Source organism: Oncorhynchus kisutch, linkage group LG11 (assembly GCF_002021735.2).
Source record: "Oncorhynchus kisutch isolate 150728-3 linkage group LG11, Okis_V2, whole genome shotgun sequence".
Classification (NCBI taxonomy): Eukaryota; Metazoa; Chordata; class Actinopteri; order Salmoniformes; family Salmonidae; genus Oncorhynchus; species Oncorhynchus kisutch.
This window is the reverse complement of record NC_034184.2, coordinates 43,172,727-43,194,800: the sequence shown is the minus strand read 5'-3', so window position 1 is coordinate 43,194,800 and position 22,074 is coordinate 43,172,727. Positions and strand designations below refer to the sequence as shown.

The 22,074-nt window shown below is 43.2% G+C and overlaps 2 protein-coding genes across 5 annotated transcripts in view; one reads left to right on the top strand and one right to left on the bottom strand.

The window, feature by feature from the left end:
• The first annotated feature begins 10,863 nt into the window (after positions 1-10,863).
• Positions 10,864-16,481, top strand: LOC109899642 (peripherin-2). Its single transcript, XM_020495060.2, has 3 exons — positions 10,864-11,842; positions 13,542-13,788; positions 15,052-16,481. The coding sequence occupies exons 1-3, from the start codon at positions 11,262-11,264 to the stop codon at positions 15,256-15,258; spliced, it is 1,035 nt and encodes a 344-aa protein (XP_020350649.1). The 5' UTR covers positions 10,864-11,261; the 3' UTR covers positions 15,259-16,481.
• A 2,883-nt stretch (positions 16,482-19,364) lies between these two features.
• LOC109899643 (E3 ubiquitin-protein ligase UBR2-like) overlaps positions 19,365-22,074 on the bottom strand; it is a 41,649-nt gene continuing 38,939 nt past the window's right edge. For 3 of the 4 annotated variants that reach the window (XM_031835830.1, XM_020495061.2, XM_031835832.1), the window contains exons 44-46: positions 21,777-21,947; positions 21,567-21,668; positions 19,939-21,343 (exon numbers count right to left, since the gene is read on the bottom strand). In XM_031835830.1, the coding sequence (XP_031691690.1) occupies positions 21,202-21,343; positions 21,567-21,668; positions 21,777-21,947 (415 nt within the window). In that variant the 3' untranslated portion in view covers positions 19,939-21,201. Of the gene's footprint in view, positions 21,344-21,566; positions 21,669-21,776; positions 21,948-22,074 lie in introns of all 4 variants that reach the window. The other variant, XM_031835831.1, reaches the window with a different exon arrangement.

The window sequence follows — 22,074 nt, the reverse complement described above, 5'->3', positions numbered from 1 at the left end:
ACTAACTAACTAACTGTCTGTCTGTCTGTCTGTGTGCGCGAGCACGTGTGAGCCTGCATGCGAGCGATTTGTGTTTCATGCGGATGATGTTGCTTTTGTGTTTGTGTTTGTGTGGTCCTTTTTTAGCTCAGTTGGTAGAGCATGGTGCTTGTAATAGCAGGGTAGTGGGTTTGATTCCTGGCACCACCCAGGAATGTAAAATATATGCATGCATAACAGGAAGTCGCTTTGGGTAAAATAATCTGTTAAATGGCATATTATTTGGGATGTTTTTTGTCTGTTCTGTGTAAAATGTGTTCGGGTTGATCTGTGTGTGCCTACATGCTTACTGTGTGTGTTTGCACTCTGTGTCTGCGTGCTCGCGAGTGTCCGTATACCGTATGTGCGCGTGTGTCTGTAGGAAGTGTGGAGTGTTCTATAGAGATGTTATTGCAGCTGGATGAGAATAGCAGGAGACAGCAGTGAAGCGGAGACCCTCAGATCAACAGGGCTGTAATTGGAGAGGAAAAGCTGGAGTAACGGCCCAGCCTTTAGCTCACGCAACACACACACGCAGTACACACACACACACACACACATTTCATCACACTCAAGCCTTCGCTGGCTCCTATCACGCTAACACTGTGAGGACTATACTATATTTGTATTTTATATTTCCTCTCTCTCCTTGGCCTCATAACCAGTGTTTTTCTACTGAGTGTGTCTCCGTGTGATTTATTGCTGTCCGATTTTACAGCTACAGGTCACCCGTGATACAAGTCCGTATTCAACGTCCAGCCACGTCTGAGGACATTGGGATATGATGTGGAAGCCAGGCCACTGGGGCAACAGTGATCGCTGTTACCTTCAAGTAGGTCTGGGTTTTGCCAGGGCATTGTGGACGGGGATGGCGGATGGGTGTAAAAGCATTTGAAAAGTTGTGAGTGCAAATCCAGTGATCGTTTTTAAAAAACATTTTTGTTATAAGCCTATCCCAAACCTTAATCCTTACCTTAACCATTTGGAGTTAATGCCTAACCTTTAGAATTCTGAGTTAGCACCTACATTTAACCTTAAACACTTCTAAATTTGACATTTGAAACATGGATGACGTGAAACTGTGAGAGCTTGTAGAACATTTTGCGACAGCACCCAACCGTGTGTGTCTGCGTGAGATAATGGGTAGTGAGGGAGGAAGAGAATGGTTTCTTTCTCCCAGGACCCATGCTATGTTCAGTGTGTCTGGGCAGGGTGTGGTGCGGAGACCCCATGCTGGGTCTTGACATCCTGCAGCATCCCCTAGGTCAATAGCATCGCTTATTTTATTTCCTGTCAGACAGTTAACACGGACAACACACAAAGTATGATAACTCCGCTTTGTGTAAATATGACTGGTCCTTGTGTTTCAGGTCTGGGCCGAGTTTCCAACATCTTGATAAATCTGGGATGTTTGCAGCAAAGGCTAATGGAAATCAAATGTGTATTACCAGTTGTTTGCATGTGTTCACGTTTAATGGCCTCGTGAGAGACGAGTGCAGACAGGACTGTAGTTCTGTTCTTCCTCCACATATCCTTCTCTTCTCTCCTGCGTCTCTTTTCTCACTCTCTTCGATTCCTCCTCCTCCTCTATCTGTCTGTGCACTGTACAGTACGTCTCTCTGTGGAAAATGTTTGATGTGGCAGCTTACCAAAAGCTGTCGAGTTGCTCAGACAGTAAAATAACCCGGAGCAGTCACTGTTAACGACGTTATTTACTCACCTTTAGCCTCACGTAAAAACGGCATGTCAGGCCGCTCACAGAGAGGCATTTTGGCCAGAAGGGGTTTGTGTGAACGCCATTGTCACTGACAGAAAAAATGTGCTCGTTTGCGGTGGTGACTTTTTCTCTTTTTTTATTGGCTAACCTTTTCTTGGCTCTGGCTTATTCCACAGAGTGTGCCATTTTCCAATTCGGTTAGCGTCATCAAAGAAAAAGTGTAAGGGCCGAAGCGAGGGACAGTTGATTTTCACCACAGTAGAACATTCTGTTGGAGACGTTACGCACATTTATTTTTCCACTATAGTGTTTTCAAGTGAACAATCGTTATGAATAAAAAAGAATCATCATCAAGGAGCTGGAAGGATTCTGTATGGAGGAATGGTCTAAGATCCCTCCCAATGTGTTCTCCAATTGATAAAATATTCTAGAAAAAGGCTCAGTGACGTTACCCTTGCAAGGTGAGGTATTGAAAACAGGGGTGTCAATAATTTGGACCCCTACCTTGTTGGGAGAAAAAAATATTACTTGTTAAACAAAATCTCTTTCTCTGAGCAATTGTATTCGTGTAAAATAATATAGTTTCCCAAATTTTTGCTCATCTTTATTTAAGGTGTCAATCATTTCGGACCCCACTATACATTTGCATGATGGATAGGAAGGTTTTGTTTCTCTTCCCAAAAAAATCAGACACGCCGATATTCAATCTCCGGACCTGTTAGTCATTTCTAGAACTGCTTCAGTACAGTCCACCCACACCATTAACTGACCGGACTCCCACACACAGAACATGCACACATTTTTACATTCCTATCTGGTTTAAACTGATGTCTGAATTATGAGCACACTGGCTGCTCGTTTGTTTTTCCTTCTGACAAATTTTCCCAAATTGTCGCAATTCCATTGATTGAATAATGGACCACTTCCTGCGATCAGGCTGTCAGTCTGAGGACTTGACATCACTGTGTGTGTGTGTGCGTGTGCGCATGGTAGAGCATGAGGAGATGGATAAGCTGTCTATCACACCAGCACACGGCTCCCCAGCATCCAACGGCAGCCAAGAGAAGCTTGGTCCTGCATCTCAACCATGCTTTATCACTTTTCTCCTAGTTCATGAAGTTTGATCTGTGTAGGCCATTAGGCATCTAGTGTGAAAAACATGGATGCTGAAAGATAAAGATGAAGAAGCATAATTGCTTGACAAAAAAAAGACAAAAGGGAGAGAAGGGTGAGGGACTTGAGACTGGGATGGTAGCAGATGAGAAAGAGGAGGAGGATGAAGAGGTGTAGGGAGGAGGAGGAGGGGTATGATGGAGGAGGAGTACGATGAAGGAGGAGGGTAGAGGAAGAGGCGTAGGAGGAGGAAGTGGAAGAGGAGGAGGCATTCCACAGCCTGTTGCGGCGACCTCAACTACCAGCCTATAAAAATAAATCACACATCTGCTTCCAATGAAGCCGTGACACATTAATGGTTTTATGCTTGTTATGAAATTCTTGTAACGTTCTCCCCCTCTCCCTCCATTCAGGGGAGTGTGTATACACCCATCATCCCACTGGGGATTCTACTATCTGTTCATCGCTCTCTATCACATCAAAACAAGCTCCATCCTACTCGCCTACATATAAGTACACATGAAAGGTCACTATCTTTAGCCCCCCTTTCTCTCTCTCATGCATGTTGAGATACCCAGGCCAGTGGGTGTGTAAGTTCAGCAGCAACCACTATGTATTCCTTTCCAAAGGGACAGCTGGGAACAGAGAGAACAGAGAGGGAGGCAGATAAAGACAACAAAAGGCAAAGATAGAGAGGGGAGAGCTGAGCCGAGCTCTCTGCCCATAACCCGTCCCAGGATGTGAAAACAGATGATTATAGATAAAAGGAGGATTATGAACAAACACATTCCAGTGTCCTCTTCTCCCCCTCTCTCCCCCACCTCTTCCTCACCAGGGGCCTGAAACAGGGCTTTCTCTCACACGTGGCACCGTTTAGAGAACCATCAAACCCAGGCGGAAAACAGAGGACAGGAGAGAAGGGGAGGGCGGCTACGGCCCTTTGAAGCGTACGTGAATCCCTCGGCAGGTCCTTAATTAGCCACAGACAATGCTAATCCACAGTTTATTTGTGAGAGTGAGGCGGCTGAGGCCTGTGTGCCATAAGGTAGGGCTGGAGACAGGCTACATGCTCTGTCTCTATCTAGGAGTGGCCATGTGGAACCAAATTTGGCTTCCACGATGATGAGCTCAAACCATCCCTGTCCCACAACTGAGTCAGAGGAGCTCTCAGTAGCATGCCAACTCTGGAATAGCTTGTCAGGTTGACGAGAGTAGAGCAGGTGGATCCTACATACCCTTTGACAATGACTGCTTGGCAAAAGCAAACACATTGAATTCCGTGTGAGGGTAATGACTGTTTGGCAAAAGTAAATACAATGAGTTGCGTGTGAGGGTACAATTTAATGGGAAGCACGTGTGAACTCATTCTCATCCATGAGATGGCAGTGAGTGAATGAAGTTTTGGCATTGTACCACAAGATGTCAGTGGTGTCTTCCCACATGGGAACAGCTCTATAACAGCCATTCAGAGTGTCTTAGGGGGCTAGACCACACTCAATAAATGTTTCTAAAATACCTTTCTCTTGCTTTTGGTAGGATTGTTTGTGTCTCCATGTGATTAATACTTATATAGAATCTTACTCTATAAATTGAAAATTAAGTCAATGGCAGTAGCCTAGAGGTTAGAGCATTGGACTAGTAACCGAAAGGTTGCAAGTTCATATCCCGAGCTGACAAGGTACAAATCTGTTGTTCTGCAGTTAACTGACTGTTCCTAGGCTGTCATTGAAAATAAGAATTTGTTCTTAACTGACTTGCCTAGTTAAATAAAAGTTTTAAAAAACACATTTTAGACAAAATTACAAAAAAACACCTCTATGACAATTATCAGAATTTGATCCTTAAATCACATCTAACCGTTTTATAACAATATAATCTAACTTGGTATCCTGTTACCTTTGGAGAGAGAACAATGTCATAATGACATGGGGGTACACGTGTGGGCGTATGTCCATACTTTCAGGCCCTGACGTACCCAACCACCGCACGCTGGGTATAATAATACTGTTCTATCATGGATGGGCGTGAGTTTTGCTGGCGCAGTTTCATTGCGTGCGGATCTGCGTGTGACTCTGTGCCCCTGTAAACGGATTGGGCAGTAATTCACTGCAATCTCAAGGCTGACTCTAATCTTGTCCACAGCATGCTAATAATAGGGGTACCTCTTGCTGATTCAGAACTCACACACTTTCCTTCCTCTCGAGGTGTTAATACCTCACCCCTGAAATCTGTCCATCAATCAACCCTGCTGTCAAGCAATACTGGAAAAAAATATCAACGCAACAGGCAACAATTCCAAAGATTTACTGAGTTACAGTTCATATAAGGAAATCAGTCAATTGAAATACATTTATTAGGCCCTAATCTAAGGATTTCACATGACTGGGCAGATGACCAGCCATGGGTGCCCCCCCCGACAATCCCAAAGGTGAAGTGGCTGGGTGTGGAGGTGGCTTATGGAGGTGGCTTATGGTAGAGAAATGAACATTCATTTTTCTGGCAACAGCTCTGTTGGACATTCCTTCAGTCAGCATGCCAATTGCACTCTCCCTTAGAACTTGAGACATCTGTGGCATTGTGTTGTGTGACAAAACTGCACATTTTAAAGTGGCCTTTTATTGTCCCCAGCACAAGGTGCACCTGTGTAATGATCATGCTGTTTAATCAGCTTCTTGATATGCCACACCTGTCAGGTGGATGGATTATCTTGGCAAAGGAGAAAATAGATAGATAGATAGATAGATAGATAGATAGATAGATAGATAGATAGATAGATAGATAGATAGATAGATAGATAGATAGATAGATAGATAGATAGATAGATAGATAGATAGATAGATAGATAGATAGATAGATAGATAGATAGATAGATAGATAGATAGATAGATAGATAGATAGATAGCGCTCAAACTCCTCCAGCATGAGACACTGGTACTTGTTCATCATAGCTTCATTTGGCATCATGACCTCAGTGGCCTCTGCTTCAAACTCCTCATCCACTGCAGAGGGAGATAAGAGAGATTTGAAAGAATTACAAGCTTGCCCTGTAGTGTGGGCTGTTGACTACTCTACCTCTCCATAGATCCTCCTGTGTGGGTAGCTTGATCTGGAAGCCATGGTAGAAGGTGGTGGGCAGCATCCTCCAGAGAAGTGAAGGGGGGACAGGTCTGGTTCCAGGACCCTGGCATGGTCCTGCTCTGATCTGCTGGAGGATCCTAAGACACACACACACACACACTCAATAACTACCCCAGTTTCACAGTCATAGAGAGGTGCGGAGTCTACTGTTTTGGCTATACAGTTCAGGGAGAGGTAAGGCAGTAGCTATAAGGACAAGTAGGTATGTCAGATATTTATATAAACTGTATAAGGTGGCCAGTTACTGTTGGAACTGGATTTCCCAGTTGAGCTGAGCTTCACAGGCAGATAAAAGTACTTACAGGTCTCCTTTAGGGAACTGCTGAGTGGCAGGTCTGTTAAGTCCATCATGTTACAGGGAGAAGAGGATAAATTATGCATGTAATCTCTGTCACTGATAGTGTTTGACATTTAATTAGAACAACTGTGAGAAGAGAGGGGAAGTAGTGAAGACAAAACAGTGAATTATGAACAAATATGAATGACAAACATGACATGACTGAGTAAATGTGTATTGCCAGAGAGATCTGTATAGGTTATCATGATGTTCTTACCTGGAAACTTGCTCCAGTCGCTGTTTTTCAACAGGCGACTGGGCATGGTTTTCCAGGAACCCAGAGTTCTGCCCAGTAACTGGCTCAGCCTCAGCTCTTTATTTGGCCAGTATATGCCCGGGAAAGGATGGTACATTGATAATGGGGGTGATGGTCTCTGTGGATCCAGTCAGTTGAGTCTGATGCACTGGTCTATTCAGGTCCTGCCCTGGGCCTGGAGTGGGTTGGACTATAATGTGGTGGACCATCTGGGGGCTGGTGGTGGGTCTCTTCTGGCCAGTGTGGTTGACTGTGACCTCCTGGGGGCTGTGTCTGGTATCAGTGGAGGAGAGACACTGTAGGCCCATACTAGTGACTGTGTACTCAGTGTTGAGTTGGGGCAGGCCCTGAACAGCCCCTGGGATATGCTAGGCCCAGGCTGGATTCTACTGTTATGGACCTTTGTGTCCACAACGAAAGAGGGGACAAACCTTGCACTGAGACCCACCCCCTGTCCCTGCAACAGACCTGCTCTCTCACATTTAGGAGTAGGTTCAGGACAGGCTATAGCTGGATAAGAAAGGAGATTAACACCAAGTGTCACCATACTTTACAGGACTATTCACAAAAGAATCTAACTATTTTTAATTTTGGAAATGTTTTACTTCCAACTATGTATATGTCACCTATTACTAAGGGAGAGATTGACATTTACAGAATGGTTACCTGGGGGAAAATAGGGGGAGGGACAATGCTTTTTCAATTTCAGTCAAGGGGAGTTTAAAAAAAATAATCTAGTCCTGGGTAGGGTCATGTAATTTGTAATTGATCAAATTTCAATATTTCTCAATGTTTTAGAATTAGTTGCTTATTAGGCTATATATTGATGTGTTCCCAATGCTGCTCCTCATCTCTGATTCTCCGCTGGGCAAGCAATATCAATTGCGCCTATAGGCTATTTAGTGTGGTCTCAATCAAATGATCCATCCCCTACAGGCTACGAAGTGCATGCTCAGAGGAGCACAGAGCAAAGTTATACTTCTAAGATAGCTGCTGGGATGGTGTAAATAAAACCAGGCTGCATTACAAACTGCAATGGATATTCCAACCCTGAGCCCGGCCTGCTCTGCTCTTGCTGATCAAAAACGTTTGTGTATGCTGCTTAACCAATGGCTGTGCTGTGTAGGGCTACAATGGCAGTTCAGGAGGAGAGTCAAAGATTTCGTCTGAAAATATATTTGATTAGGTCTAGTCCCAAAACTGCACTATTGACCTCAAAATAAACTCACAATAAACCAGATTCTAGCAATTTACATTGTGGTGCTGAAACTTGAAAGCACCTGCGGCACGATCCCTCGGAAATGGACAGCTCATGGTGCTGAAAGTAGGCAAATTAGAGTACCGGTAGGCATAATTAATTTCAACCGTCTTCATTTTAATTGGACTTTACTAACAACAAGAGGGCTTTGTGTTGGAGACTAATTTCTTCCTATTGAAGAAATAAGAGGTAGGCCTATCTAACTGACTTGCCTAGTTAAATAATTAGGCTATAGGCTGCTATATCCATAGATTTGTCGTCAACTCCTCCACCCACCATGTACTCTTTAAATAGCCTACCTCCGTGTCAGTAAAGGGCTGTTAAGTTAAAACCAAGACTCACGTTGAGGTGGTATGAGAGGACTAACTTTTATTCAAGAAAATGGCTAAAAGCACAAACTATCTCTCTGTCCATTCTTAGCCTGTATTTTCGGTCATTTGCGTTGTAGGCTATTAAAAAAAGATTCAGCCAATACTAACAATTATGTAGAATTTGATTTTTTTAAAATAAAAGGCACTTTTTTTAATCGGACGTACAAACACGACGATAGATTCATTCAATGCTTTTACTATAAAGGAGATCTTTCCACCCCTAATCTTGTCCAAGGTGGTCTGCGAACCCACAACCTGATAGCCCGCAGCTCTGTGCGCTATCAACATCCCCGCTTTGACACGTAATGGTACATGATGAAGAACAGCTTCTAAAAAAACGGATTATCTGGTCTATGTCCAAGAAGTGAGAGTAAACGGTAGACATGTTCTCTATCTACTTTGTTTTAATTCGCCTACATTTTTGGATATAGGGACAGTTATTTATTTTTTATTTTTTCAAGCGAGAGAGTTTCGGTTAAATATATTTTGCTGAAGGGAGTGCCATCCATATTCATTTCAGAGAGGTCCGATTTTCACCATGTAATCCTTATTATAAAATGTTTACTCCTTAAACACCTACTTGTCCATCATTTCCAGTCAGATAGATTTTCCCGCCAATTAACCTTTTACGTAGGGTTTTCACCACTTCCGAATTCGCCAGACGAAGTTGCGCCCCCATTCATTTTCTATTGGAGCAGGCGGAGCAATACGCAGGGGATTGTGGGAAGGTGAGTGGCACGAACCCTGCTAGCGGAGCGATAGAGAATGCTCTGCTCTAGGAAACTTCATGCAAATTACACGCCACCACCGCTGCAGTTAACCAATTAGGTGAGGAGCAGATGTTTGCTTGAACATTTTCCCTTCGTGAAACACAGTTCCGGGCAAGCACAACCAAAAATGATTTGAGGAATGCCAATCATTGCAGTGTCTGGTTTTGCTACAGAGACGGTCATAAGGTCAATGGCATAGAGGATTGCAGAGTTGGTGTTGATTGTGGGTGAAGAGCGATTTGCACAACAATGTTTGCTTGTGCTGCCTGCTAGCTATGACCTTCAAGCAACCTAAACCTCAAAACTGTGATCATAGCCACCATTTGTGAATGTGTTGAGCAAATTAAATTGTGGAATTTGCCCACCAAAGAACAGGAATCACCAGTAACACGCATTATAACATTGTAAATGATACACTAAGCATGAATTTCTCATGTAACATGCTACCAATTAGATTATGGTATCTTAACATTATGATTCTCATATATTATAGCGTATGGCTCTTTTATTATACTGGTGTCATGACATTGATGATTTTGCTCACTTCCTGTAAAATACATACAGTAGGTCTACATGGACATGAATGGGTACTTTGCGTAAAGGAAATTGTGGCTTTGACTAGCAAACATTGTGCAAATCTCTCTTTACCCACCAACATCTCTGCAATCCTCCTCCATGCCATTGACCTTCTGACTTTGTCTCTGTATTCTAAAATCATGTTTGATTTTAGCCCTCTTGACAAAGCCCTCTTGTTGTTAGTAAGAGGGCTTTTGCAATTTGTAACATATCATACTCATTTGAATTTGTTACATATCATACGTGATGGATGATGAACATCCACAAATAAAATACATACCATACGAAACATGACATCTCACCACTAATTGGAGTGTCCCGGAATTACATTTACTATGTTACGTCTACCCCTGAGTCCAGGTTGATGTAGTTGGGGTGGGGAACAAAGCCTTTTGTAAATGCCTAGGCCTATTCATACTTCTAAGACAATGATAGGCCTAGAGTAAATACTAAAACAAACGTGGGCCACAAATTGGATTAAGGTTGGGCTAAATAAAGCTTTAGACTTTGCCAAGTCTCTGAGCCAAACATATAATTATACATTTTTTTTTTTGCATTGGAAAAGGAAACTACATTAGCCACCAACAATTTGTCAATTTTATGGAAAGTCCTATGAAAGTTAATGTTTTAAACAGTTATTTATTGACCCTTATAAACATTAGCAACTATAGAATTGGAACAGGGTGTGCCTCAGAGTGATATGTGGAGAGCCAACAGAGAAAAGGCACGTGTATTTGTATTTATCTCCGCAATAAAGATGGTAAAGCTACAACAATACAAAAAGGCATTTTAGGTGATAATTTTGTGCTACATTCTGCCCTGCACTAAGACTTAGAATTTAGAGCCTCGAAGGAAGGAAGTAATAATACATCGACTTAACCTTTATCCAAACCCTGACAACACAAGGAGATAATGAGGATCCTTTGTTCTTGTTTGCAAGGAATAAATGAGAGATTCTGCTTGGTGAAGAGGCAAAATGATGTTATGCTGTGACATTATTGGGTAGCTATTTTGGCAAACACATTAGGCAGTACAGTCTTACTCTTCAAACACCACCCAGGTTGTCACCGAAATGGTTCACACTTGACAAGTTAGTAGTTCCTGCGGCCCGCAAGACTGTCTCCGGTCTCCCCTTCCCAGTGCGGGCAGGTAATGGAGGAAGTTGACTCTTAAGCAACAAATCAATTATATGGTAAGACAAGAGATTAGAGCCCAGGGCTCATCTGCTGCAAATTGGATCAGGGCTGATTAGCGGAGTTTAGGGTGACGTACTGCAACTTTGTGGCTCGATCACTCGGCTACTCGCTTGGCTACCTCCTTTTGCAGGAAAAAGATCCACCCAGAATAGCTGTGTAGCCCACCATCCTGTCATTTTGAGGGATTTTATGTGAATATTTTTGGGTGGCAGACTCCTCTGCCCACCCAGCACTATGGACTTTCCTGATTTGAGGGTGGTCAGAATGGATATGAAGAGGGAAACGCTTGCCAAAACACATTCTGCAGCTCCTTTCTGGAATGGATTACAATTTTCCAACTGAAACTCTCCACAGGAACATAGTTGCCTAAGGTCAACTGAAATCCTTACCTGTTACATAATTTTAAAAAAACATTGAAAAAATTGCTTAGAATCTTTTGTAAATTCAAATTTGTTTCTTAAAAAAAAAATTCCAATTTTGATTTGGGAATAGCATACACTCTGAGGTAAGCATGGCATTGATGAAGGTAAAGTTTGACTTGCCCAAGCGGGTGAAGCTTGCCCAGGGCCTATGGCTCATGTACTGGCTGGCAGTGATGACTGGCATCCTGGTCTTCAGCCTGGGGCTGTTCTTTAAGATCGAGCTCCGGAAGAGGAGTGAGATGATGAACAACAACGAAAGCCATTTTGTGCCCAACCTGTTGATCCTAGTAGGCCTAGCTGCTTGCGGGCTCAATGTTTTTGGCGGCAAAGTGTGCCACGACTCTCTGGATGCTATAAAGTTCGCCAAGTGGAAGCCCATGGTCAAGGGCTACCTGATGGGCTGCTTCGCTTTCAACATCCTCCTGTTCTTCACAGCTCTGCTGTGCTTCTGCATGCAGTTCCAGCTGTACTTCGCCCTGGCCGAGGGTCTGAAGAATGGGATAAAATTCTACAAGGATACGGATACACCTGGACGCTGCTTCATGAAGAGGACACTGGACATGACCCAGATCGAGTTCCGCTGCTGTGGCAACAACAACTATAGGGATTGGTTTGTGGTCCAGTGGATCAGCAACCGCTATCTGGACTTCAGCAACGATGAAGTCAAAGAGTGAGTACTAGAATCTGTAGCTGAGTGAGAGCAATTTTGGGTTGATTAGGGTACACAGAAGGACAAAAAGTACCATGTACAGTAAAAGTTGACAGTCTCTCTGGGTGTCAGCCAGAACAGATGACTCTACCTTTCCACCAAATCTCCTTGGCCTCCTAAGCTGCCTTTAGTCTTTTAATTGAGAGGGGAAAAAAAGGCTATTTTAAGGAAAGAAACTGTTTGTTTAATCCATGCTAAGTCTTATAAACATATTTGACATGGCTACTACATAAGAGCTTTCCTCACTCCTGCCCATAGTCTCCATCTTTACCCATTTGATCTCTTGTGATCTTGTGCAGGAAGCTTGAGATAGAAAATGGGCCACGGTAGCATATGCTTTTGCTTGTGTATGGTAGTGACAACTTAGTTAATGTAAAACATACATACAAAACAAGTAGTTTAGTTAGTCGCCTACTTTCAGTTATTTGCTACATTTAGAAATCAACACTTTTATTGGGACAAAATGCTATATTTTTGAAATGGGTGGAGTTTTTTGGGGGAGCGGAGGGTTGTACCTTAACCTTATTCAAGGTGTCAGGACAGGATACCAGTGTAAGTGAAGTCAGGTTCACGTGCCAGGTTCTGATAAGTAGATAATCTCCATGGATCTAAATTTCACGTCCTTCACAGTTTACCGTCTCCCTAAATCATAATAAAACAGCCGTTAACTGTCACTAATAGACTGACGCAAACACACTACCCCCCTCTCTCCCTAATATTGTGCCCTGGTGGCAACTGATACTTATATTTAGTCCATTTAGATTCTGATTTTAAGGCATTGATTAAAAGTATAGTTCACCCAGATTACAACATGTCACATTGGTTTCCTTAGTCTGTAAACAGTCTCAGTATAAAGGATGACAGCAATCCAAGCTTTGGTTTTGTTTACCTGGCCACTGTTTTAATTGGTAACTTTTTAGCATTTGTGGCACAAATCCAATGCAAGTCAATGGTACCTATTAGAATTGTTTGCGCTTCGAGCCAAATCAACGAAGTAACTTCGTTGAGCTACACAACTACTTGAGATTCTCTAGGATCATTTGGACATTGAGAGAATATAATTGGAAGTGTGCGGCAATGTGTGGATAGTACATGTGTAACGTCGTGCATGTTTAAATGCATCGGAGTAAGTTCATTGACGTGTGTGTGCGTGTACAGCTTAATTGACTGTGCTTTATGCGTCCATGTTTCTGTTACTTTACTCAAGGGATATCGGCCGTCTCTCTCACTCACGAACGATCACATCAAGAGGATCCTCGTGAACCCGGGTTTAAACTCAACACCTGTCAATATTAGCCAGAAGACCCACCCACTTTTCTCCTGTCAACAGAAATTCAGCCAAGGCCTCGACAGGATACCCCTGCCAAACACTGATTGATGATTTACTCATACAGTTAGTCTAAACTGACACTCGACAGGTGGCCAGTTACGATCACATACTTTACCATGTGAGCCGTTCATTTGTTTACTCTTCCTACCGAGGCTCATGGGTTCACCGTTTTCATAATCACTGGCCCTTTACATCGTTTAAACATCCGCGCCTCGTAGGTCTGTGTTACGGCAACGGACATACACCCGTTACTCGAATGCCATACATTGTGTCACATGGCTGACATGACTTGTGACGGATCTGACGTGTCTCTCTGGGCCTTTCCCACAGCCGTGTCCTGAGCAACGTGGAGGGGAAGTTCCTGATGGAGAGTGTACCGTTCAGCTGCTGCAACCCCGGCTCCCCCAGACCCTGCATCCAGCACCAACTGACCAACAACTCAGCCCACTATGACTACGACCACCACACCGAGGAGCTCAACATCTGGACCCGGGGCTGCCGCGAGTCCCTGGTCGCCTACTACGGAGGCATGATGAACAGCATCGGGAGCCTGATGCTACTGTACATCATACTGGAGGTGAGAAAGAGAAGAATACAGAACTGAAAGGGAAATGGCTGGTGGTACTTTCGGGAGGTTCTGTCAATGTCCTTCACTTGAAAGGGTAGCTGGCTACAAACGCTAAAGATCAATTGATTAGCTGAAGATTTGATTCAATTACCGTCTTAAAAGGCATGTGTAGGTAAGTAGCAGGGCAGGGCTAGGCCCAGTGTTGAGGAGAAGAGGATTTGAAAAGAAGGCTTTCCCATAGGTTTCCCATTGTGAAAGACGACAGCCATTTCTAAGTATCTAGCTCAGTGAGTATTATTAGGAAAGGTCCAGCTGTTCCAAATTGGCCACAGCTGACCAGTTCATTGGGCACACATGCCAACCCTCTTGCCCTTTGACTTTGAGAGAACACGTGGCACACAACAAGCCAACTATCACTATACCTTTGCCCTTCTGCCAAGCAGGCACTAAAACATGCCATTTCCTTGGTTGGTCTTAGCACTCACTTGACTCAACTTGACTTCCATCTAACTGACTTTCCAAACGGCTGAGGTGTAGAGCTCCAGTGTCTGATCTATGGTACACAGATGAATGAGCATGAATGCCACGCATCCACCCACCAATAACTAGGTCTACCTTACCTTCATTACCATATTTCTCTGTTTGAAATGGAATCTGATTATAAACTTTTTCCATTGAAAGAGTGACTATGTGAGTGACTCTTTTTGTTGTTGTTGTTCAAACCTCCCTATATTCACTGAAGTATAAACTGACCGTGGGGAAAACTACCCTAGGCAGATTATAGCCCATAATGACAGCTAAAGGAGTCTTGGGACTGAAAGGGTGAGGGATTGCGTAATGTGGGGGTGGTATAGGTGGTGAGGGAGGATCAGGGTTTCTTAGAGGGGTTAATCTGGGCAGAGCAAAGTGCAACAGGTATCCTTCCTGGAAGCAGGATCTCACTGTGCCAACTTACAGACTGAACACTAACTGGGTTGCTGTCTGGGTCAAAACAACAACACAAAATTGTCAGTTTGGACCAAATTGGAGATCTGTGTCAATTGATTGGAAGATTTCAATGGGAGATTTGATCTAAAAGCCAAGCCTTAGTGACTATAAATCCATTTGATTTGGATCAGTGATTGAATAGATTTAGAATCACTGTTTTCTAAATCCCAAAAAAGAATGGATAACAGAGATCTATGGTGTTTCAGAGGCCGTACTGATTGTTTAATTGCAGTGTGTCTGTATAGAGACTCGGCGATGTACATATCTTGTTTGTGTGGTCCTCAGGCAGGAGTGATGGTGGGCTTACAGTACCTGACCACTTCTCTGGAGACCATGGCAGACCCAGAGAACCCGGAGAGTGAGAGCGAGGGCTGGCTCCTGGAGAAGAGTGTGAAGGAGACGGTGGCGGACTTCATAGCAACGATCAAGGGTCTGGCCGGTGCAGGGAACCAGGTGGGGGAGGGTGAGGAGGCGGTGGCCACTGTGAGTTGAGAGGGTCCCACCCAAAGGGACTGAGGCTTGTCCTATCGATGGGAGCTCAAAGAGAAAGAGGAGAGAGATCTTCTCAGTGAAACGACGCACACACGCTCAAACGAATGTAAACACATGAAAACAAATGCGTACGCAAACATACACACACAGACACAAACATTGACACACATGCACACACCCTTTGAAAAGTGAAGAACTTAACCAACTGCTCAGATGAAGTAAGAACCAAAATCAAAAATATGAATGTATATCCTGTCCATAATAATTATGTATATATGTTATTCATTCTTTTTTTTCGTTTCTTTTTTAAATAATGAAAAATATATTTGGGTTGTCAAAACATCTGTACAGTATACATGAATTTGGGCTTGTGAATATGAAGAAAATGTCCTGAATGAATAATTATCTCCTCCCCTGCCTGGCAATCCTCTCCATGAAAAACGATGGGCAGACCCTGAGACCATCAAGCCTAATACAGTTTCTCTATGCTCATATCTAATAGTTTTACTCCTATGTCCTTGTTACACTCCACAACGCGTGTTGCGTGGACATGTAACCTGACAGGCACACAAATATATGTAATTCTGTGAAGTAATTTAGTCTGCTCAATTCAATCGACTCCAAAACTCAACATTACCAGTGTGCCCAATGCAACCCGGTCAAATGTCCCCTCATGGCAGCTTAAATTGGGTAGCTGCGGAACTGGGGTCCTGGCTGTCCCAGCCCCCTGTCCCTGTCACTTAGGTCCTGGCAGTGCAGGGCCATATGCATTCACACCTATACAACACACACTTTTACATTAATTCGTTACGTATCAGTGTTGCTATCGGGTTATATGTCTGCTTCGTGTACGAGGCGGTTTTAACTCTGGTTTTGTACTCCTTTGAGGGGATACAGTGGGCTGAGTGGCCAGATGAAGTGCTGGGGGAACTTAGAAGGAGAATGTTCTGTACTTTTTGGAGAGCGAAATATGATCCGATTGGCAGTTTAAAATCAGCGTTCCTTGTGTGAGTACATAGAGATATGGGTCGTTTTTCGTGGATACAAAAAGTCTTATCAGTTGTAATATTTTTACTTTCTGTGTGACCATTTTTCTTCCTTTGTAATATTGAGAGTTAATATTTTCTGTAAATGTGGATTTTGATCAGCAAAACTGTCAGTCTTGTGGGTTGGCTGGAGAATTTAGCAGCTCCACTGTGTAAGATAAAGATATATAATGAGAACAAGAGTATGATTGTCCGTTTTGTCCATAGGGTTTTGTCTGACATGGGTCATTTTTAAATTGGTATTCCACACTTACAGAATATGCCTATGATAGGAAGATTGTATGTACATTCATACAGTATTTTTCCTAATACACAAGATTACCCTACACGACCTCTCTTGTTGAGGTCCTCAGCCTTATTTCAACTAATCATGAAGCTAGCAGAGAATGAGTGAAAGAATGAGGGGAGAAATGCTAATTGTAGGCTGCATGGACCTAGTGAATAAGGAGTTAAGGAGAGCCGGAGGTTCGAGTGAGATGAGGGTACAGTACATGTAAAGAACCCAGGAGGAGGCCAGCTTTACCTGATGAGCTCAGCAGGAATGTGTGGATTCCACTCAGCAGGGATCCAGTCCTCAGTTCTGTTCCAGGACAAACAGGTGACTGGCGTCACTTTAACTGGGCCACCCTCAGAAGATAGGAAATCTATGCTAGAAAACAAACACACGTTATCTGATAATTCATCTGTAGTTATCAGGTCTCAATTATGAAAGAGGCCTTCTGACTTCAAAGGCACTTCCCGGTTAAATAAAGCTTAAATAAGTTTAAGTGTTGGATAATTCATATTGAAAGGTTGAGGTACATTTTGGCAAGACAATTGAAAGGATACATATACATCACCTATACCTCAATGTGTCCAACTAAGCTATGATCGGAGGTATCCTTACCTGAGAGGTGGGTTCAGATGAGCAGGTACAGTAAAGGGGGGGGGGGGGGAACAGGGACATCTGTCATCTGGAATAATAAACCTAAAGCACATAGACAGCAGATGAGGCGATAAGAGCAGTAAGAGGCTTTGATGTGCAGCTTAGCCCCGTCAGGTGACGGCAAGGACAGGTGCCTCTAACGCAGGGAGGTGCCCAAAGCATCTTGGGCCGGATGGGACGGGGCAACCCCACCTCCCTCCTGCAGGATACAACCCAATTATGTTCTCAAATCCCCAGGATGCCTGGATGTGTGTCCAGTGCCAGAATGTTACATCTAATGATGGTGCTAAAAAATTTTTTTTTTTAAACTAGGAAACTTAGTGATGCACATTTATCACAGGAGTTTTATTAGAACAGGATGCATGGGATACACCGTCCAATGAAACGCTTACTTGCAGGTTCTTTCTCGACAATGCAGCAACAATGAGAAATAATACAAGATAAGAATACAAACTAAGTAAATGGCTCAATAGAATAGATTAAACATTTTAGCATAAGTACAATTTATTTTTATTTATTTACATGTTTTAGGTAAGGACGATTGGGGTGGGGGGGTGGGGTAAGTGTGAAGACGTTTTGGTTAGTTTTAAAGAAAAAGCTACTTCTCCTTTTGAAAATGTCCCATGTGGCATCGATGTCAGTTAGAAACACTTATTATAGTGTCAAAATGGACTACAAAGTGTAAATAGGACCATTTTGGTCCAAGTCAGTATGAAAATTAAAATGGTACGTCACGGAATGAAGGGTATCGTTCTCTGTGCGTTGGGTTTATTTTAATCCTGCCCTCATCTGGCAGCATCTATGTATTCATCAATTCAGAGCATTTAAATAAAAGATGTGCAACATGAAAATATTGATAGACTACCCAGTCAAACCAACATTCACAGCTGGCTGAAGCTAATTGGCTAATAACTCTTTCTATTCTGCAAACAAGAGACACCCACATCAAACCACACTCAAAAGCAACTCACGTCTGAATACAGTCATGGCTACTAGCATTTCTTAATGAACCAAATCTAAAACAAGGCTAAATCAGGAAGTGCAGTCACTCTTTAATCTCATCTCATTCATGAGCGGAAATATAAGACCACAGAAATGTTCTATACATACAAAAAGCTTCTCTCCAATTTTGTGCACAAATTTATTTACATCCCTGTTAGTGGGCATTTCTCCTTTGCCAAGATGATCCATCTAGCTGACAGGTGTTAAAAATCAAGCTGTCTGCCCGGTACAGTTGAAACCGGGATTCATCCGTGAAGAGCACACTTCTTTAGCCTCAGCTTCATTGTATACCTGGTAAACCGGTTAAGTGTTCTCATTACACCATCAGCTTTCTCCAGCTGGGCCTTGGGAGCCGAATGCCGCGTTCATATGCTAGGCGGAACTAGGAAACTCACTTCGACTTTCTGATTCGTTGAACATGGTACGTGTATACCTACGACCAGTAAGAAAGTCGGGAAATATCCATGTTTCCTAGTTCCGACTAGCACTTGAACGGGGCACAATCCACCGTATTCTCCAGGCCTGTCAACATGGTGGTCATGCTGGGAGGCCCTGACCGAACTGGGACAAGCGCTTCTCACAGCAATAGGGATATTACATAGGTGTCTCTCACACACACTAAACCCAGTACGGTCTTCGTAATAAGGCTGGATATTGGCCTCATGACACAAATCATATCCCGATACTTCACATGTATTGCAAATGGATTTTGTTAGTCACTCTCACTCAGATATAGTAACATGGCATAAGTCATGGCAGGAAATTTGCTGTAAAAACGGCTAAATATTCTCGATGCACCATGGCAAAAACTACAGAACTGCAGCTGTCAAGAGGGGGGGGGGGGGGGGGCATTAAAATGTTTTCCTTGAAGGGGGGGCCCCCTCCCAACAGAATTTCACTTAGAGCCTACAAAAGACTAGGGCCAGGAAGAACACTTTTTGCCTGATTAATGAATTTCCTGTCAGAATGTATTTGTTGTTGCATGTAATTTAACTGTTAAATGAACACAACCAAATATCACAATTCCAAGATTCGTAAGCCATTGAATCGATTCACTATTGCAAAAACAATTATCATAATAGCTAGTATCTAATCAAAAGCCCACCAGTTCACAAATAGACAACACTCAGGCCTTCCTTTTCCTTTTGATTTATTTTGGTATTCTTTTACAATATAGTACAATGTACTCATTTATACAGTAATTCACATATTAACAAGTCTGACACGATAATAATAATAATAATACAGCCTCGATATTGGGAGCGTGTCAAAGAATGGGGTGGGGGTGGTTACCGGGAAAACATGCCAACGGAGTGATGGGATGAAGAATACAGAGCTTCAGGTCCCAGCATCAGAGAGAACCTGCATCAAAGAGCAGTGTGTGTGTGTGTGCGCTTGCATGTGTTCGTTCCTCTAAAGTGCCTTGTGAGCCTGACTAATCTATTCTATTTCCGAGCCTTAAGGACGATATTTTCCCCAATGTGCCAGTCCACCCAGCCGTAGCTGTGGAAAAAAATGGTACAGTCCAGAGGCAACCTTAAGAGGGCTAAGACTTTTATCTGACCAAAAAATTAACTAAGATTGAGTTTTATTCCAGGTCGGGTCAGGCAAACCCACTGGTGTATGTATGTATGTATGTATATATATATATATATATATATATATATATATATATATATGAGATCAGTGGGTTTATTTAAAAATTAAAAATAAAACAGGTCGAGGGATATGTTTCTGCATTCTCTTCTCATACAGAAAAAAACGTTTCTGCTGAACATAAAAAAAAATGTACAATACAAAAACAATTTCCAAAACAAACAAACCCCATCAATGCACATCAGATAAAATTGACTTCAACCAATCACACACGCACACATTAGCAAAAAAGGAAGGGACAGCCTTGCCTTAAAAAGGCTCATATCTGTGGGCAAAGGGGTTCATTTAAATAGTGTTAAAATACAAAGCACTGACAAAATGCACACACTCAACCTGCAAAAAGACTTAACACACTCCAACATACACCCTGACAAATTTAAAAACCAGAACACAGGCACTCAGGAGTAAAACACAAAAACACAAACATTCACACCAGTGTGTTACCGAACTTCCTTACATTGGCTTGTATTCTCTCTGTGTATTTGGGTGTCCATCAGACTGGAGAAAGTAACTAATGGGGGGTGGGGGGGGTCAATACATTTCAGGACTTTATTTAAAATTCCAAATCGAAGCTGAAAAGCACCATTGATTTTCAATAAGGATTTTTCAGCTCTTAGGTTGAAATTGAAATAGAATGGATCCCAATACTGGTAAGGGGCACAATCTGACCTCACCTATCTGATGAGATTGTGTCCCAAACTCTGAAATGAGCTGTCACTGGCTGACAAGAGCAAGAAGGAAAACCTGGTGCTTAGTAAAAAATGTTTAGCATCAAAGCAAATCCAACTGTAAATAAACCAATACGTCAGCCATCTACCTTAGAAATAATTTAATGGTATTTGAATAGGCAGAAATTAAAATAGCATTCCTATAAAGAAGTTATACTCTGAGTATTCATATTACACCCGAGCCAGTCCATGGGTGCCCGATGCGTCAGCTATATGCTTGAGAGCGATGTGTGTGTGTATATATATATATATATATATATATATATATATGTGTGTATATATATATATATATATATATATATATATATATATATATATATATATACACACACACACACTCTTTTATATTACATTTCTTCAAGGGAGAAACAGCAAAAAGAAAAGGAGAAAAACCTACATGCATTCATCCACTCTCAGACAGAGGGGGGGGGGCGTCACGTACCCCTTATCCAATCGGGGGGGAGGAGCGAAAGAGGTGGGGCTGTGTTGCCTTGACAACCATTCCGCACCCCCATGTGCCGTGCCCCCCACCCCCATTCATATGGAGAAGGGGTGTGTCCGACTCCGGTAGATGTGACCTAAGACATCACAGGTGCTGCCAGTCGATGCCAACCAGGGTTTGGTTGGCTTCCTGGGCATGGCCTATCTCTTCGGTGATGCTGTGCTGGCGCCACAGCTTCTGGATCTTGCGGTAGCGCTCGTGGCACAGGTGCAATGGGTTCCCCCGCCTGGATAAACACAGAGACAAACTGCTTTAAAAAAAAATGTTTAAAAAATACCCGCAATGACACTACAAGGCATCTTTCAGCACAGACCAATAACATGTACAGCAATGGGTCTCAAAGTTGGTTCTGGGAGATTAGTGCGGGCATGTGTTTGTTCCGACCTTTCGAGAAGCCATTTTGAGAACCACTACTGGACTGTAAGGAGTGAATGTGCAGGGTCGTTCACCTTAGGCCCTGGTCTGTCTCTCCATAGTCGTCCAGGTAAGGAGGAGCGTAGAAACAGCCCTTAGTTTTACCAGCCAGGAACAGAACCTGGCTCTCTCTCACTCTGCAACAGAAGGGACAGAATTAGATTGGCACACTCACGAACGAAGGCACACACACACACACACACACACACACACACACACACACACACCCACGGTCGGGTCTGTACCTGAGGAAGATGCCTACTCCAGCTCCGCAGGCAAAGGTGTGAGCAGTGCAGGCTCCCACGTCCTCTCCCTCCAGCTCTGTCTGGCAGCAGTAGCTCTGAGAACAAAGCATGGAGCCACACACCAGGCACAGGGTGGGCGCACGGGACTTATCCCCACCCGACTTAGGGCACCTGGGGGGGAGAGAGAGGAGGGCATAAACACATTTTTACTCACATTTTCTATAGCAGGGTTTCCCAAACTGGACCCCCCCACCTCCCCCAGTGCAAGTGTTGGTTTTTTCCCTAGCACTACACAACT